At 39.2% G+C, this 15667-nt stretch overlaps 1 protein-coding gene across 9 annotated transcripts in view; it reads right to left on the bottom strand.

The window, feature by feature from the left end:
• The window catches only part of ccdc142 (coiled-coil domain containing 142), a 63671-nt gene extending 50949 nt beyond the window's left edge, over nt 1-12722 (bottom strand). For 3 of the 9 annotated variants that reach the window (XR_008603686.1, XR_008603687.1, XR_008603685.1), the window contains exons 1-5: nt 12365-12674; nt 9346-9425; nt 7981-8021; nt 4082-4127; nt 3182-3429 (exon numbers count right to left, since the gene is read on the bottom strand). Coding sequence is in view for 6 of the 9 variants with exons in the window: in XM_023266598.3 (XP_023122366.2) it covers nt 3182-3429; nt 4082-4127; nt 7981-8021; nt 9346-9406 (396 nt within the window). In the remaining 3 variants the exon portion in view is untranslated. Of the gene's footprint in view, nt 1-3181; nt 3430-4081; nt 4128-5096; nt 5217-7980; nt 8022-9345; nt 9426-12364 lie in introns of those variants that run through there. The other 6 variants (XM_023266598.3, XM_023266599.3, XM_055016371.1 and 3 more) reach the window with 6 other exon arrangements.
• Nucleotides 12723-15667: the final 2945 nt, after the last annotated feature.

Consider the following 15667-nt stretch of genomic DNA (forward strand, 5'->3'; position numbering starts at 1 on the left):
TCGGGTTCATTTCTTTCATGGAATGGAGTATTGCTCCGCCACTTTGAGAATGTGACTGGTCGACTCCAGAACTCTTGTCCCTCACTGGATCCAAGGTGCAGGTAAAATTGCCTGTTATTACATAACTGCCAGGAAGTGTGGCTAAGTTGAGAAATAATCAGTGTCCGGGACAAATATGTTTGCCAGCACTAATTGCTCCTTAAGAAGATTTCCCTGGATGATAAGAAATCCTCCCATGTTACCTTTAATGACCATTTTCACCTGTAATGGGATAGATGAACTAGCGTGAAGACACCTCTTGCTTGAGAATTAAAGGGAGCTGTAAAGACCTTGCCTCTCCACCTCCTGCTAACCTTCAGCTCATCTTTATGCATCAAATGAGTTTCTTGGAGAAATATTATATTGGATTACACTGATTTGATACTATTCAAAACTTATTTGATCTTCTTGGGTTTTTGCAGCCCTGTGCAGTTCCACAACATCATTTTAATTTTTAGTTCATCTGTTATTTTAGAAAACCTGTAATGCATCTCCCCAACCTTTTAAAGCATTTACATTCCACAAGACAAAAACAAAATTGTAACTAACAAAAATATTAAAGCATACAGCCATTATGTAAAAAATCCTGACCCAATCAGGTTCTTGACCTGACTACCATCCCCTTTAAGTCCTAAAGGTCCCAGGTGGCTAATAACTGCCACATAGAAATGGGGAACATCAAAACAGTGCTTTTCAAGTAACTACACAACTCTAACCTTGACCTCCTGCACTACTATATCTGAACAGAAAACTCAACAGGATAGCTTGAATGCAACAGACTGGTGCCTTAATTCCAAATGATGCAATGTTATTAAAAAACTAGAGCAGTGTCTACATTATACAGTGAATCTGAGGCTATTCGCCCCCTGAAGGACTCCCAGGGCAAAGACTGAATAGCCAAAGCTGTCTAAATTAGTGAATCACACTGATTTATTAAAAAAAAACTACAAGGATAGGAATCTCTAGAACTAGAAGTGAAATAATGCTGCTAATAATACTCAATGGACAAATCCCAGCTTCTTACCAAGTCATTATGTCACGCTTAGTGCATCCTTAACAGTCTGTGAGATCAGTATATCAGTCCGACCAATGCACACAATGTTGTAACCTAAAAAATATTTTAAACATACGTGCATCTCAAGTTTTTAATCCTAAATAAAATCAAGTCAAGCGCTTAACTTAGTAGGGAAATTTACTCACCCCTTAAACAAAATAACATTTGCCGTTAAATTATGTTACTAACAATGTTGGTGTCTGCTACAGTGTAATTCAGTCTGGTCCATTTTCTAAGTTGATCTGCTTGATTAAATCCTCTGCTTCTTTTGGGCTGTTGTAGATATGTGGTCATCCCTAAAATGTGACCAGCAGTCGGGATCATGCCGTATTGCCCCAGTGATCGGAGCCGTCTCCTTGCTTCATCAAACTCCTTCTTGTGAATTCCTGCTACCATTTCCTGGTAAAGCCCCACCTGCTGGCTCTTGTAGAGGACTTCTTTTTTTCATCTTGGCTGTTCTTTTTTTTTTTTTTTTTAAGTTATTTTTTTGGCCTTTTTGTCGGCTTTATTGGATAGGCGCAGTGAGAGAGAGACAGGAAACAGGGGAGAAGAGTCGGGGGAAGACATGCAGCAAAGGGCCGCGAGCGGGAATCGAACCGGGGCCAGCTGCGTCGGGGACCAGCCCCTGTACATGGGTCGCCCGCTCAACGTGTTGAGCTATACGGGCACCCCATCTTGGCTGTTCTTACTATCGTTTTGTAAACTCTGTAGTTCAGGAATTTCATTATCAGTGTCCTGGGTTAAGCGTTGGTCTCTCTTCTTTAGCCGACCCTAGTTGTCCTCTCTATCGTCATTTTAGTGTGATGCAGAGATAGTTCCAGTGCCTCGGGTATGCAACTCTCCAGAAAAGTGCACAAATCATAGCTCTCAACTCCCTAAGGTAGACTGAGCAGTCTTAAGTTGGAGTGCCGTGACCTTGCCTCCAGGTCGAGGTTTTATTCCTCCAAATATTTATTTGTTGCTTCTAGAGATATGCCTTTAGCTTGGAGCGATGTGACATTGTCTGCAGTTGTAGTGATCCTAGTTTCTGCCTATGTGATTTGCTCTGCACAGTCAGTAATGTCTTTCTTCATCAGTATTCCGTCAAATCTGGTGGAAAAGTCAGCTTTCATGCTGTTGATAGCTGCTAGTACAGCTATGGATACATTGTTCGACTACTCTGTAGGCATAGGGTTGTTCATTTCCAAAGTTGTATCCTCAGCTGCTATGTTAGTGTTAGTTGTTTTTTTCGGCTTAGCAGTGATCTTGGAGTTGGTGCTCAGCGACGTAAAGGTTGACAGTTTAGACTGAAGAACTTTACTCTTGTGACCATGGGATGGTTTTCTTTGTGTTGAAGGCATTCCCTTTACATTTGGTAATGAAACTATATGTGCAACAGTCTCAGTAACGAGTTTTTAGAATTTAGTATTTAGCTGTAAGAGTAATGGAGTGGGTTAGCACTTGTCCACTCAGCACACAGCCATACCCGGAGGTCCTAAAATGAATATATTTTACGCTGTCGCGGCCTCCCTGTTTTGTTACAGTTTTGAGCCAGAATGTAACAATATATGGAAGCTTTTGAGGAGAAGAACCTCACACAGATGTGAAGCATGGAGGTAGAAACGTTGTACTTTGAGGTTGCTTTATTGCCTCAGGGACAGGGCAGCTTAGAGTTATTGGTTCAACTAAGAATTTTGCATCATATCAAAGAGGGCTTGAAGATACTGTGAGGCTACCTGTCTAAAAACTGAAGGTGAACTTGATGTGGACATTTCAACTGGATAATGACTGGCAAATTCACCAAAAGTTCAACAAGAAAAAAATGGAGGGTTATGTCAAGGAAAAAAGCCTAATTTAGAATCCTATTGAAATGTTGTGGGTTCATTTAAAAAAGGCAGTACATGCAAGAAAACCTTAACCTTCAACATCTTCTAACAGAAGAAATTTTTCAGTAAGAGTAGTCAGCACTGGCAAACATGTAAGGGACATTATCACTGCTGCAGAGGGCGACACTATCTTCTTAGGCCAGGGGTGTTCTTAAGTTTTCCACAGAGAATTATTACATCTTTCTAGTTTTATTTATTTTTCTCTGCAATTTCTGAAACTCACCTGGGGAGATGTCATCTGTGCCTCACCCACCAGCTGCCATTGAGGTGACATAATAAGAAGAGTTTGTTGAAGACGCAGGAGACGTGCAGACGAACGGGATACCAGGTTGTAAGCGACAACAAAATTTTCCTCTTCCTCATCTTCACTGTGACCATGAAACAGCCATTTCAGACTGGGATTAAAGGTGTTTTTAAACAAAACCTCAGCTCGCTGCAAGGAATAGGAGATGGAGCTCTGTGACATGTAACCTGGAAGGAGAAAGGAGATACATTCAACATTAGAAAGTGTGCCAAGAAAGTAAGTTTCCCTCATGATTACACAAGGACTACCAATCTGAATTGTTGACAGATGGCAGGTTTGGTCCATGGGTTCACTGTTTTGTTCTATTTTGACGATTATGGCTTATAGCTGGGCTTCACAATGCCGTGGTGGTTAGCACATTCGCCTTGCAGCTAGAAGATCCCCGGTTTGCATCCCGGCTTTCCTGGGATCTTTCTGCATGGAGTTTGTAACCCTGCGACAGATTGGCGACCTGTCTAGGGTGTCACCTGCATTCGCCCCAAGTCAGCTGGGATAGGCTCCAGGCTAAACTATGATTGATTGATGGATTGATTGATTGATTTTTATTGTGACATTTGTGATAGAATTGCTCAGAATTCACAATTGCAATAGAATGGTGATAGTTGAACTAATTGTGAGGAATAGCTTAACAATAGGCAGAGTACAGTGCTAATAAGATGCAGAAATTACTGTCAACATTTACCAAGAAAAGAAAACAGAGCATTCAAACATTCAATCCAGCAAAGAGTGCAAATATGTAATACCATTATAACACTAAGCCTTTTTAACAGCAGTTTTTAGATGACACAAAGATGAGAACAACAAAACCTGGTCACATACCATTTATGCTTAAATCCTCTGTCTCTGTCCAGGAACTACATCTCTTCTGCATGAAAGACAGGGGAAAAAATGTTTCAAAATTACTGACCAATATTTACCACTCAGATATCTTACGAGTAGGACTGTTTCCTAAAGGTGTGTCCATGTGTGTGAATGTGAGTGTGTGTCTGTATTACTCATACTGTGAGGACACAAACCTACAATGCAAAATTGTGGAGTAATATAAATTTAAGGTTAGTGTTGTTAGGGTAAAGATAAGAGTTATGATTAAGCAGGTAGTCGTTCCAGACTTTTGTAAATTGGTGTAATGTTTCCTAATTCTCAAAACAAAAATAGTTTAATATCATGACGGACCTATATTCCTAGTATTCATACCAAAGGGCTAGAAGTGTTTTATAAAAGCTCAGCTCACAATATCCTAGAGCACACAGTGATATTAGCAAATATCTTGGCTAGTCTAACAAGCAGTCCAAAAAGCAAAAATGTTTAATCGTCTTTAAGACCAAAAAAAAATAAATAAATAATGATGATCCAAAGTCTTAGATTTGAAAACCTGAAATCATGAAATATTTCTATGTCTGTCACATCACCAACACACAAAATTTAGCATTTCACATACTCTTACTGTTCCGCTGATCTGTATCATCCCAACAAAACAGTCTTGTTACTTGGGATTCAAGTTTTGTGTAATGTCCTTACTTGACAGTCTCATCAATCAACAATCAATTAATAATTAATACAAAGTATCTAGTGTCTAACTCCCGTCACATGATGTACACATTCCTAATGGTGTACGACACTTGACATGTATCACTCTTCTGACACAGGTATTTGATCAGTGGTATGTAATGACATTGCCAGGTCGTTATTGTAAATAAGAATCAGTTCTCAACTAACTTACCTGGGAAAATAAAGGCTAAATAAAATAAAAATAAACATTACAGTAGTGATCTTCTGCACTAATTGAAAACATGTCAGTTCTGGCCAGTATACATTTAGCGTTGCAGGACATTACCTCATGGTTGCACTTTACTAGCCAATTTCCCACAATGCTCTCAGCATGCCAATATGGAACTGATGGAAGTCTGAGTGACTACCTCCTTTAGTCACTGAAAGTAACAATAAGAGGCTACACCTAGTGGAAAAATTAGGTACTATAGTTAATCAGCAATACATCTTCGGAGATGCCTGTCTTTACTATGTTAAAATATAAAAATATTAAAGGCTATTAATCAAATAAACATTAACATTTGCTCTTGTTACATCAGCAAAGACAAAAACCAATTCAGTAACATTTTTTGCCCAAAACACATTATTATGTCAATAAATACCATCTGACTGCTGTTGCATCATTTCAAATTTTCCAGTCAATGTGCATAATCTTCTCCTCTTCATCATGAACCTAGCTGACATTTAAATTTTTCTGTTATCATTATTACAAAATTGCCACTGCAGTGTGACCCAACCTGTTCACAACCAACAACAGGCAATGAGAGTCTGCACTGCAAGGAAGTGCCTGCCCCTCCTCTTTTGTATAAAGGCCAAGCCAATTTCAACTGATTGTACCAATGAGTGTGTCTTATAGCCTATGAAGTTCTGAAAATGAGGATATGTTGCTTTAGTAAGGAGGTTCAAAGCTACAGCAAAGAAGTCCCTGCATCATTATACCAGCTACCGCCAGTGCTGTCTGCATTTCTGAGCAAAAGACAAAAGTCTGGTTCAGAGGCCAGTCGTGATGCTAATATATGTTACCAAACACCTGTCAAAAGTGTTAAATATGTAAATGTGAGCTGTTTGCTGTTTTACTTTATATACAACCTGCTTTTTCACCATAGATTTGTTTTGGTTCTTTTATATGCACAAAGTTAGGTTTCCAGAGGGGGAAAACAATATAATGTGTTCCTCTATGTCAACAATAGTGACAGTGAATCTAGATATGGGATAGGATACTTCTAGGTGTCAGCTTTAATTACATCCCACAATCCTGAATGCAATTAAAGTGTTCAAGACAAGAAGCCTTGTAATCCCATTGCAATGCCACAAAAGTATTCACTTCCCTTATTATTGTTTTTTGACACTGAATCATGGCCAATATAATTTGGCTTTTATGACAAGAATTTCCCAACCAAAAAAGGCTTTTTCATGTCAAAGTGAAAACAGAAGTATTGCAAATATAAAATGAAAAATTAGTGACTGCAAAAGTATTCACCCAATTAAAGTCACTGTAAAGTAGATGCACCTTTGGTTGCAATTGCAGCATTGTGTCATTGTGTATAGGTCTCAGTCAGCCCTGCACATCTGGACACTGCAATTCACCCTATTTTTGTGTGCAAAAACGCTCAATCTCTGTCAGGTTACATGGGGATCGTGAGTGAACAGCCCTTTTCAAGTCCAGTCATAAGTATTAAGCTCTGGGCTCTGACTTCAGAACATTCACCTTGTTTCTGTGTAGTTCTAGGTGTATGCTTTGGGTCAGTGGGTTACTGAGAAACAAATATTCTCCCAAGTTTCAGTTCTATTACGGGACTGCATCAGGTTGTCCACCAGGATTTCCCTATACTTTGCTGCATTAATTTTACTCTCTACATTTGTAACCCTTTCAGGTTACTGCCAACATCATGCCTACATCATGATGCTGCCACTCCCATGCTTCACGGTTGAGATGATGTGTTTGCAATGATGTGTTTGCAATTATGTGCTGTTGGGTAAACATAGCATCTAGTGTGATGGCCAAATGCCCAATTTTGGTCTCAACAGACCAAAGAAGTTTCTTCCACTTTGCAAGAGTCTTCCACATGCCTTCTGGTGAACTCTAGTCCAGATTTAATATGAGCTTTTTTCAACTTTGATCATCTCTTGCCACTTTCTCATAAAGCTTTGATTTGTGAAAAACAGTTGCTGTGTGCACAGTGTCTTCCACCTTAGCTGCAAAACCTTGTTACTCATTTGGATAAGTCATAAGTATCTTGGTGGCCACCATCACTACTCTCTTCCTTGCACATCATACTGTTTACAGGGACAGCCTGCTCTAGGCTGATTTATTCATTTATTCATGTGCCATAATTCTTACACTTCTTAAGGACAGATTTAACTGTACTCTAGCAGATAATCAGTGACTTGGAAGAATCATAGGTGTCTCTGTGACCTTTAAGTAATATTCAGTGACTTGGAATTTTTTTTGTATCTGTTTGATGATTTGTGCTTTTCAATAACTTTTTCACTGAGTTTTTTGGAGTGTTCTTTTGCCATCGCAGTGTAGCTATAGCTAAAAGTACTGATTCAACAGTAGTTTGACCTTTGAGATACCAACTTTTTTGCACTACCATCACACAAGACATATTTATTGAACTAAGACGACCTCTACTTCACTAACTGTGTGACTTCTAGGAGCATTTGGCTACATGTCTAAATTACACGAGTCATTTTAAATACTGACTTGAAGGGGGTGAATACTTGTGCAACCACCTGTTTTTCATTTTTTAAAAAAATGTCTTTCACTTTCATGTGAAAGAGTCTTTTTTTGGAAACATAAAAGTGGGGAAAATTTCAAGGGTGATGAATACTGTTTATAGGCAATGCTTCATGCTGTGGTCTCAGTGTGTTTTCCACCTAATAGTACCCAACTATAGTCATCTATTTGCAAAAATAAATATTTAGCCAGAATTAAAAACACTCTACTTCAGAGTATTTAAACATATATTAAGTGGCACCAGTAGCATAATTAGTCTGGCTGGTGGAGAAAAACTTCAGCGTTACCTTTTAAAGAGACCAAATGGTTCAATGGTTCAAACAGTTTTCAATTTACTGTGGATATGCCACAGATGATTGTGGACTATTCTTCACAGGAATTGTAAGAGATTAAAAGTGATCTAAAATCAGACAGGACAGATAAAACTAACCGGCTCCTTTTCAGGACAGAAGGACTCTGAATTTCCCCAGTCTGAAAGAGAGAGACAAACAAAACACCCAATCATTGTAAAAATAATATTATAAGAATAACTTTATTTGCATAGCACCGTTCAGAAGAACATTCACAAAGTGCTTTGACAGGTAGAACATATGATAAAAGAGAAATAAAAGAGAACTTTACTTAAAGGTGAGTCTATAAAAGTGGGTTTTAAGAAGTGATTTAAAAGAATTTACTGATTCAGTGAGCCTTATCTCCTCAGGCAGGTCGTTCCAAAGCCGAGGGGCCCTGATGGAGAGGGCCCAGTCACCCTTGGATTTAAGCCTCAACTTTGGAACGACTAGGAGGACCCCACCCGAGGATCTAAGGCTGTGCAAGGGGAAGTACAGGGTTAGCATGTCTAGAATATAGCCAGGGGCAAGGCCCTGGCAGGCTTTAAAAGTGGTCAGTAAAATCTTAAAATTAATTCTAAAATGGACAGGGAGCCAGTGGAGGGAAGCTAGAACAGGGGAGATGTGATGTCGTCCGTTAAAACCATTAAGAAGCCTAGCTGCTGCGTTCTGGACCGTTGGAGGTGGGAGAGGGATTTTTGTGGAATGCCCAATAAAAGGGAGTTGCAGCAATCAAGACAGGGAAAAAATGAGGGCATGGATGATTCTTTCAAGGTCTGACTGAGGGAGGATTGATTTGATTTTGGCAATGGTTCTCATCTGGAGGAAGCAGGATTCGATGACTTTGTTGATGTGGAGCGTGAAACTAATGTCAGAATTAGGGCTGGACCCGAATATATCCGAATATCCAGATTTTCGGTCGTGACAGTGGTATCCAAATATTTATTATGAGATCCGAATGTTCGTAATCCTCCTCCCCCCAGTCGGACGTTATGAAGCAAACCCGAATATTCGGATATTCGTCATTAATCGGGGCCGAATATCCGGAGCCCAGGAACTGCTATTTGGGCCAGCCCTAGTCAGAATCAAATAGGACGCCTACATTTCTGGCAACAGACTTTACATTTGTGGATGGTAGACCAAGGATTTTGGCGGTGAGGCTGTTGTGGAGATAAGGAGGGTTGAACAGTATGAAGTTTTGTGCCATCCAACATTTTATATTGTTATAAGTTTAAAACAGATGCTAGGCTTTCAGCAGTTCTCAGCAGGAGGTAAATCTGTGTGTCATCCACATAGCAATGAAAAGAAACATTGCCAAATGATAATTTGACCGAACGGGATCATATAAATAGAGAATTGGGCCTAAAATTTAACCCTGCTTTAAAATTTAGATTGGACATCTAAAATAAATTGTAATGTCAACATAATGTAATTGTCTGCTCAAAGCATGTGTGTGTTTGTGTCACCTGCGGTTAGACCTAGCTCTCCACCGGGATCTTTCAGTATCTCTGGGTTGTTGTGATCCATCCCATACAAAACAACTAACCTGCGAATGGGACAACATGAAAAAAATATTGGAGAGAAGACAAATAAACTAATATACTCCACCAGAATAGCTTCAGAATCCCCAGAGGCCTTTCTGAAGTTGAACAATTTTGTGTGTGTGTGTGTGTGTGTGTGTGTGTGTGTGTGTGTGTGTGTGTGTGTGTGTGTGTGTGTGTGTGTGTGTGTGATTATGTTATCTAATTTCTACCTCCATAATGCAAAATGTCAAAGCTGAACATTCCTCCAAAAATAATTTTACATTTCAAACTTGAGGAAATTGCTTTAGTGATGCCTGAACAATAACTCAGACAGCAGCCAGACTACCAAAAGATCTTCTCTTCTATTTCTTTTTCAACTCATTATTATCATATCATATCATCATATTAGTATCATTATTAACTGTATGTAGATGACATAATATATGACAGTCATGTTGTCTGAACAGCAGCAAATTTATGAAAGTGTTCTTTGAGAAGTACCACTTTGAGATACATGCTCTAAATCTTCCATTTTATCTCACTATATACACTACAGGCCAAAAGTTTGGAAGCAAGGCCAATAGATGCCAAACATCTGGAAGCAACTTGAAATATCTGTTCACAATGCCTCTCTTAAAAAACAGTATGAATTTTATGGATTTTGGGATGCATTTACTGCATGATCAGACCTTGCTTTCATTGATAAGCACCATTTTCCCAAAGGTATACATTGAAGTTAGCAAACAGTTGCTGAATACATCTTAACAAAAGAAAAGAAGGGCTTAGTTTTAGAGCTAAGAAGATTCGCAAGAGTCACAACTTCAGTACAAAAGTAATAAACAAATCACAGTTTGCATTATTCACTTTAGCTCTTTGGCTTTTGAGAGTTTGCATACAAAAGTCCCAATAAATCTCAACTGTGTCCATATCTCTGACAAACTACCACAGAAATGGCTAAAAAAAAAAACAGCTGAGTAAAGAAACAAGAGTACAGATTGGTATATTGAGGAAAGAAGTATACACTGAAAGAGAAACTGCAAAACAATGGTGTCCAACAAAGGAGTTCACTACATTCTGAAGAGACTAGAAGAAACTGGAAGCTATGATGATAGAAAAAGGTCTCGAAGAAAGAGGATTACTACAAAAGCAAAGGATAAACATATAATTGTCACCAGTAAGAAAGATTGCATGCATAACACCCACAATAAAGCATGGAGGTGGTACCACCATGGTATGGGGATGTTTTGCATGTGACAGAGTAGGGCATTTGTTTGAAGTAAAGGGTATCATGAAGAAGGAACAGTACCACTCCATCCTCAAGCATCAGACAGTTCCATCTGGACTAAGACTTGTGGGTTGAAAGTCTGTTGTGCAGCAAGATAATAACCCAAAGCATTCTTCCAAGCTCCGTTAGCGTTACAAATCTACAAATGTGCAATAACTGATACCTCGTCGTCTTGTATATAGTCTTCTACATAGTAATTTAAAAAAATCATCTGTATACAATGTTCTCTGCAATTTTTGCACAGTGTTTTTTCTTATTTATTCTTGTACTGCCTTTATACTTTTTCTTTTGGAGCTGCTGTAACGGTGAATTTTCCCCACTGTGGCATCAATAAAGTTTATCTTATCTTATCTTAAATAAGAAGAGGAAGGTGTTTTGTCCTCAGTGGCCCCCTCAGTCTCCAGACCTCTCTCCAATTGAGCTTGTGTGGGACAAACTGAATAGATCAGTCAAAAAAGTGTGTGCCACGAATCAGCACTCTTTCACTGATGAACTTAAGAAAGTTTGGAATGCGATTCCTGGCCCATACCTTAAAAAATTTGTGGACCGAATGCCTTGTGTATATGACATAGACGAGGCATTTGGTAAAAATGTATTCAGATGAGTGACTCTTTATGCAATATTCAAGTTTATTTTGTTGCAACGTGTCCCAATGAAATAATGATTTTTTTGTACATATCTGATCTTGCTTCCAAACCTTTAGCCTGTGGTGTATGTCAATACAGTATTTCAAAGAAAAAATGTGTATTTTTCAATGCAATTATATTGCAGATGTAGTTCAGGGATACAAAAATGGTGAGAACGTGTGAATAAAGAAAACCTGCCAAAACCACGATCCAACAGCATGTTCTCTGGGGAGAAAACTTGAAAGATATTGTCTTTACACATTCATATCAAGTTCTTACAGGTAGACATCATTAGCAACTGCCTGAAAACTATTTAGCTATTATTTAGCTGCTATTAAGGGCTAAAACAATGTGAGATAAAGTACATAAAAGTAACAGATGAGGACTGAAAACATTCACATAACAAAAACAAGAATCCAAAAAAAAAAAAAAAAAAAAAGATCCAAAAAAAATAAAAGATTGTAAAGCACTGGTGTGACTAAACTGATTTCCAACAAAGTATGTTGGAAACCAGTTTAGTCACAAAAGCGCTTTAGAGTCTTTTTTCCTCATCAGGTTGTCAGAGTCCTTAAAAAGCACAACCAATCGAACCAACTGGGTTGGCCACATGTCAGAAACATACCCGAGGCGTATTTTTCGAAACCTAGGAACACGTTTGTCTTGTAGGTCACAAAATCTACATATCGTGAGCTCACATAGTCAGATTTCTCTACTATCACCCTAGTAAAGTTGTAGGCACAGAGCTGGCAACCGCCCTCCCCTTATTTAACATTACTGATCCACTGAATAATCACTCTGGATTGCAAAAGTTTGTAAATTAAACGCCTCCTACACACACATCTCAGGAGTTGGAGACAGGACGGTATCTTTCCGTTTCTAAAAGTGGCACTGATTCCAAGTGTGACCGTGCCAATCAAGTCACAACGTTCATTTCACCAGAGTTCAGTTTTGTTAATGCAGATTCTCTTTAAACACGCACACGTTGCTACCTTTCATATGTTACAAAGGTCTATGGGCGAAATTCCACAAATTTGTAGCATATTTTACTCACAAATAGATGCTGCGTCCAGACGTGCATCTCGGTGGAACAGAAGAACGTTTTTGACCGCTTACTTGTCTTTGCTTATACAAAACAAACTATTAGCTTCTCAACCTGTTAGCGGTAAGAAAACCACCCAACTGTAGCAGCGGGCTTGCCATTTGGCACCAACTAACGGCTTTTAATCTGCAACTACTGATATATTTATCGGATACCTTCACTGAAGACACGGCAAAATATCTTAATACTGACTTACGCCTTTCGTAAGATGGGCTTGTTAATCCAATGCTCCCAAGGAAGTATGGTTTAAAATAGCATTTGCTGGAGGCCTGAAAACACAGGATGCTGCTGCAGCCAATCAGGGCGAAGCGTCCTGGTTGTTATGGAATCTTTTGTCTGGGAAATAGCGCCTCCTGCGTCACTTGTGTCTCACAGCAGACACATACTACTGACCTGGTGGTCCCAGTTAGTGCTGAGGCGGAGACTGCAGTCACAGGGCTGCACCGAGAAGGCCGCACACTACGGCCGCACATTTAGAGCATTTATCAAAGACAGCTACCACAATAGATGATCACTAAAGTGCACAATTTACGATTTAAATGCACAACTTACGATTTTAAAGGATCATTTCACTCAAAAAATACTTAGAGTTTAAGAGGTTTATTCAACGAGTACCTTTATTTTGGCCCCAGTAAGTTTGTCTACAGAGCCGGAGACTGCACATTTAGGACCACACTGAGTATTCCACACAAACTACTTCATATCCTACCTAAGATTTTAAAGATTTAATTTAACCCAAATAGTACTTATTACAACATCATAACTTGATTGATAATACTTGCATTTGGACAAATTGTGTAATTATCAGGTAAATAATAATGGAATCATATGTAATGGCCTTTGTGGTGTCTTGATCTCAAACAGCACAGTCTGAAAGGTTCGAAAGAGGCAATATACATGGGCACTGAAGTAGACCTGCTCAGCCTCCTGTAAGGAAATATTTTTCTGCACAGACCATATATGATGGCCTACCAAAAGAACATTAAGATTAACTATGAGGAAAATGTACTTTCACTCTTTAACCCTTTTCACAGCAGACATTTGGACTTGTCACAAGTGGAATATCTGATGAATGAGGTCCATAAAGATTCTCTGTCATAGTTTACTAAGAACCTTTATTGACCTCACAAACAACAGCAGCAGCTCTCCTAAGAGGAATCCAGCATTAATACACCTCTGATTTAAAATGGGACCAGTTCAGATACCTGCAACTTTATTAACATCATTAAACCTGTAAAAGTATGAGTATTAAACATTCACACTGAAGGTTGTTGCTGCTTAATGTAGTTGACAGACAGAGATAATGTCATGCTTCTGTCATCTTGTTAAAGAGGGATACTCACAATATGGGGAAACTGACAACCAAGGGGAAAACAGGCAGGGGAAAATCCATCAACAGACAAACAGGAACACAACAGAGTCCAAGAGGGGGGAAATCCAGGAAGGGGAAAGCAACAGAGTCCATGGGGCTGAAACAGTCCAGAGGTGGCAGGCTTGGTGGGGAACAGTAGCTATAACCCGACGGGGACTGAGAGAATGAGCAGGGTTTAAATAGTGAACAGGTGATATTGTGGGCAGGTGAGCTGATTACTGCAATGTGAGTCACCTGCAGTAATCAGCTGAGTGTAGACAGGTGAACAGGGAGAGCAAGACACAGGGACGAGAGACACAAGAGGGAAAGAGATGACAGACAGAGGGAGCCAAAGGGACAGGTCAAAATAGACACAGAAAAACCAGGAGGAAGAAAGAAAGAGGGAGAAAGAGGGAGAAGGAACAGGGGCAGGAGCAGAAGCATAACAGGTACACTGAGGTTGGTTTCCATTTTTCCTGAACTGTAACAAAAGATACCTATATATTATTTAAACTATTTAACTACTGCATTGAACACATTCAGCAGCTAACAAATTTCAAGTAATTCAAGTCTTGTAAAATAAAATCTATAAAAACAATGACGTTTAACAGGTTGTCAACAATCTGTTTAAAAATGCATATCACACTTCAGGTACCCTGCCTTCAGAATCAATCTTTCATAACTCATGATCATGTTCAATAAACACCAAGTCATGGCTCAAACCTGGAACTTCAAAACTGAGACACCAGGACTGAAGTATTTTCTACTGAACCCAACACAATACTGAGACTTATTACCTTAAAATGACAACATCTGGTTGCAGACTGGGCTTTTGCTTTGTGAAAGTGAGGTCCTGTGTGTGGAGGTTTTGTGGGTTTACATGAAGTCCCACTCAGAGTCCATGAGTCTTTTTATAAAGGTGGCTACATGGGGATTTAAAGAAGATGCCTTTTTCTGGAGCAGCTTCCCCGACCTCTTGGGCATCACCTTCTCCTGGCTGCCCTTTGTTCCCCTCTCAGGGTTGATACCAAGAAATAACCTACAACAAAATGACAAAGAAAGAATATATTAAGTGTGGTAGGCAAAGATCCCTTAAACTTAATATGGAACTCTGTCACATTCATCAAACAAACAAACAGGAAACTCAAATTATTAAGCAGAACAGAGGCCTCCACTTATAACAGCTATTTAGTTCAGTACACATTTAAATCAAATTTTTGCATCCGTTTGCATAACAAGCAAATTTACCTTTCCTAAGTGGAGAGAAAAGCAACATGACACATCCTAAAAACCTTTTTTAAAACTTGAAATTACCCAAATGGTCGAATGCAGACAAGTACATGTGGAGATCTGTTAACAGATCAGTGGAGCATCACATTGTATATTTGATGGAAAATTAGATGAAAGACAGAGATAGCTAACTTAACCTAGTTGGATTTGGTGGCTTAGAAATTCATTTTCCTGATCTGGTTTAAAAGAAAGAGCCAAAGTTTTGTCCACTCTGCAGCCAAAGGGGTGTATGCTAGCTAGCTAGCTGCTAGCTAACAGTCTGGAAAGCATTAGCATTCATGCTAGCGACTCGTGGCACCAAACAGTAACTAACCTGGCTATGTTTATGTTACTGTCAAAGAATAAAACATAAAATAGATGGACAGAATTAAAAGTAAGGCTGACTTTTTAATAATCTCAGTTACCTTGTTAAGTGAACCGGAGCAGGATGGATCAGCTACAGATGGTCCCTGCAGGTCTGAGGGCCGAAAATCGTCGTCCTCAATTCTTCCTTTTCTCCTAATTCTTCCCTCAGTAATGAGTAAAATCACTGATACATACTATTTTAAGCCTATTTCGTCACTTCTTTGTGTTGACTGTTTGCCAAATGCGGTGATGTGCAGGCAGATTTGCCA

Source organism: Amphiprion ocellaris, chromosome 13, assembly GCF_022539595.1.
Source record: "Amphiprion ocellaris isolate individual 3 ecotype Okinawa chromosome 13, ASM2253959v1, whole genome shotgun sequence".
NCBI classification, from domain to species: domain Eukaryota; kingdom Metazoa; phylum Chordata; class Actinopteri; family Pomacentridae; genus Amphiprion; species Amphiprion ocellaris.